Genomic DNA, 3558 nt, shown 5'->3' with positions numbered 1-3558 from the left:
GAAGAACCGCTTTGTGGCTTTGTGGAGAAGAGAAGAGTGCACGCATAGGCTCACACCCTCCCTCTCTTGTAGAAGTGGGAGGCAGGCTGTGCCCGCGCGCGGCCCGGAGTGCCCCCTCGGCGGTGGGACCGCTCCGCCCGGCGACCCCGCCGCTGGCGCCACGTGTAGCCGCCCGGGCCCCACTGAGGGCCGGGCAACTTCTCTGCGCCCTCGGACTCACTCGGGGCGAGGAGAACGCAGGGCTTCCAGCAGGAAAGTGACATCACGGCACTGCTCCGAGCGAGGAATCCTGCCCGCCATGTGTGAGGCCGAGGGGCCTTGGTCGTGGAGGGGGACCTAGCGCGGTGGCGGCGCCTGACACCACCACACTAAATGCAATTGTTTATCATTGCTTTTAGGAGCCAAACAACGAGAAAACCAACAACGGTATCCACTATAAGCTCCAGCTACTATACAGTAACGGTGAGTACCCGCTGCCTGCTTCCCGCCCTCTCCGCCCCTGCGCGCTGGATCTCCCTTCCCGCGATGGTTACAGGACATAAAGATTTTGAGATTAAAATGACATGGATGTAAACACGAAGTCTTCTCATGGCATAGAAGGAAAACAAAACATAAACGATCGATAAGTCGATGGCACTTCACATGATTAACCGGTGGGGCTTGAAGTAGAAAGTAAAAAGGGGATCGATATGGGCTCCAGCAGAACATCACTTTTAAGTGACTTTTTTCAATTTTGCAAATTAATGTTAATTATTGGGATAGGGCAGCTACATAGACCGACCATAACTTACTTCCTGCGCACGGCTTTAAAAAATCATCCAGAGGCATTCGACAGAGTTCAGACTCTGAGTAGCCATTGGGTGCTTTCTTTTTTCTAAAAATAAATGACCACATGGGCCCACCGATGGGACAAGTAGGCCTGTTCTCCACTAGGCAAATTTCTTGCCCCTTCAAATGCAAACCCTAGGAGTCCTAAGGCTCTAAATTAAGAAAAGGGAAAAAAAATTCTTTATTTAGAATGTGATTAGAGTTCTCTTTCTCCCTCTTGAAGGGATTGCTTAAGTTTTGCTGCATCAGGAGCAGCAGTCCTGAGGCACCAACTTCCTGTGGCCTGGCTGTCCTTCCCCGAGGTGCAGCACTAAAATCCTGTTGAGAATTTGTCTCTGTTTTTTGCAGGAGTCAGAACAGAGCAGGATCTGTATGTTCGCCTCATAGATTCAATGACCAAACAGGTGAGAAAGTTTATGCCTCTGCACTTGGTTTCCTTGCTGAGCTGGGGTTATCCTGGGGTTCAGAGAGAGAAGACTGACAAGTGGATCTCCTGCATTTGTTTTTCATTTAGCTTCCCTGACAAGCTAATGAGAATTCCATATTTATTGGAATAAATGAAGCGATTGGTGAAATAGTTTATGTTGTCATTAGAACAGGACATATATGCTTTATTAAATGGCTTGCGATTGGAATCAAATGCTGTCTTAATTTATTATGGTAATTAATATTTGACAGAAAAAATTCAGGATCTCCCCCCTTGTTTATTTTTAAATGTTTCTGTCTCTGCTTGGAATCATTTCATTGATTTTTTTTCCCCTTCTAACAAAGGCAACTAACTCCTTTCCAAAGCCTATCAAGTTGGGCTTGATTAGTTCATTTTTTTTTTCTCTTTTCCAGTGTGATGGTCTAGTAACACGAGACCTTTATTTGGATTTAAAAGTTAAATGTGTTGGGGTGAAAAGTCACCTTGTTCTCCTCTAGCCCATCTTCACCTCTCAGCCCCCCATCTCCATAATTCAAACTCCGAGCTCCAGGGGTCACTCAAACCCATCCACTGCTCTGCTCCCTCTCCCACCCTCTGTCATACCTTGTAAATAACATAATTACAAGCAGTTCCTTATTAAATTATTTAACCTGTCTTGGTCAACTTTTCCGATGATAACTATTGGCTATCAGTAATGTGATTAAGTGCAGAAAAGCGCTTCATTGCTTTTTGACATTGTGCAGTCTCTGGCTGCTGGTTTTGTGCTGGGTGGCATGTTGTTTTGTTTTAAAGATATTTCCCCCCCATTTTCTTAAAATAGAGTGTTGCGGAGGCAGGTCTAATGCATAAATTAAATTCACTAGGCAAAGATTAAAATATACTTGCAAGCTGGGTTTCATGCTTAGAAGTGAAAGTGGTTTCTTCATTTCTGATGCTAACTTTAAGAATTGTGAGCCAAGTAGAACTGAGCTCCTTGGTGCTTCCTGCAGTCTGACACACGCCTCCCTCCCTTTTAATGCAACTAGTTTGTGCATTTTTCCCCCTTAAAAGTTTGTCTTTACCTAGGCAGCTAGGGTGTAGGATTTTAATGTCTGCAGTAGTAAAGCAGTATGGTTTTCTCTTAGAGTAAAACAGATCTGACAGGTAAACCCTAGCTTTCTGACAAAGACGCTTGGTGTGCCCTTCGGTGATTATTTCACTGGATTCAGAGAAGCCCCTGGAACTCGGCTGCTGTTTGGCATGCTGCTTTTATTTCCTTTGTATTTAGGGCTGAATGTTTTCGGAAATCGCTGTAGTCTAATTAGAAGGTTTCTGTAGGCAGTGCTAAGTTTCTCTGCTGTCGCATAGAGGAGGAGAGGCTTCATTTAGAGTACATTTTTATTGTTCATTTAGCCTTGTACCTTTGCAGTATAAACAGTGCAGAAAATAAAGGCATTTAATCTCCTCTCACTGACGGGGATGGGGGGGAGGAAAGAAATAGCCCAGTAACTGATCAAAGAGTCAATGGCGCTGAACCGACAGTTTATGGATTTCTGTTTGTGCTACAAAATAAAAAATAAATCAAATATAAATACAGGGATCCATCGGAGGACAAGCCATTCTCACAGAAGTGCTGGTGCCCACCGAGGCTACTGCGCCCTGCAGCCCCAGGCGGCCTGCGGTGACACCCATCACTTCTTTGGTCCCGGGCGGGTCCGACTCGAGTCTGGGGGAGTGGGGCTCCGGCATCACCCTCTTCCCAGGAGGGTCGCCCTGGGCGACCTCCAGAAGGGGCTTTGTCCGCTTGGTAGCGAGGAGAGTGTCCGAGTGCGGGAAGAGGTTGGAAGTAATTTACAGATAATTTCCAGGGGGAGGGAGGGAGGGAACAGAGAGAGGGCAACCCAAACCCTTTCGTGGAATTTTCTGCCGGAACTTGTAGCTCCCTCCTCCTCCCCTCCTTCAGTGGCCTTTTCTCTCTGGGAGGCGGTGGGTGGAAGCCCGGGCGGGTGGCGGCGCGGGCGGCCGGGTAGGGTTCCGGCGGCGGAGCCGGGCTGGGCGCCGCCGTGAGCGCACCTAGGGCTTTGCACCATCTGGCGCAGCCTCTGCTCAAAACCCACCCGAGCGTGCGCGCAGACACTGCCTTTTTACCCGAGAAAAATCATTGTTAGCAGTTTCAAAATAAACACCAGATTGGCCATTAGCAGTTTCTTTCCAAATATCAACCGGCGAGGAGCACGTGGCCGCGCAGGCTGGGACGCCCGGGGCTCGGGCCCTCCTGCAGGGCGCCGGCTACGCCCAGCACCGCTCGACCACGTGCGGCGGCT

At 48.5% G+C, this 3558-nt stretch overlaps 1 protein-coding gene across 7 annotated transcripts in view; it reads left to right on the top strand.

Annotated features, from left to right (window-relative positions):
• The first annotated feature begins 1 nt into the window (after position 1).
• Ebf3 (EBF transcription factor 3) overlaps positions 2 to 3558 on the top strand; it is a 115516-nt gene continuing 111959 nt past the window's right edge. For 3 of the 7 annotated variants that reach the window (XM_048791398.1, XM_048791397.1, XM_048791395.1), the window contains exons 1-3: positions 24 to 36; positions 399 to 462; positions 1177 to 1232. In XM_048791398.1, coding sequence (XP_048647355.1) covers positions 1221 to 1232 — 12 coding nt within the window. In that variant the 5' untranslated portion in view covers positions 24 to 36; positions 399 to 462; positions 1177 to 1220. Of the gene's footprint in view, positions 37 to 398; positions 463 to 1176; positions 1233 to 3558 lie in introns of all 7 variants that reach the window. The other 4 variants (XM_048791396.1, XM_048791394.1, XM_048791399.1 and 1 more) reach the window with 2 other exon arrangements.

This window comes from Marmota marmota, unplaced genomic scaffold, assembly GCF_001458135.2.
Source record: "Marmota marmota marmota unplaced genomic scaffold, marMar, whole genome shotgun sequence".
Classification (NCBI taxonomy): Eukaryota; Metazoa; Chordata; class Mammalia; order Rodentia; family Sciuridae; genus Marmota; species Marmota marmota.
Note: the sequence above shows the minus strand (reverse complement) of the source record. Positions and strands in the feature narration are given on the sequence as shown.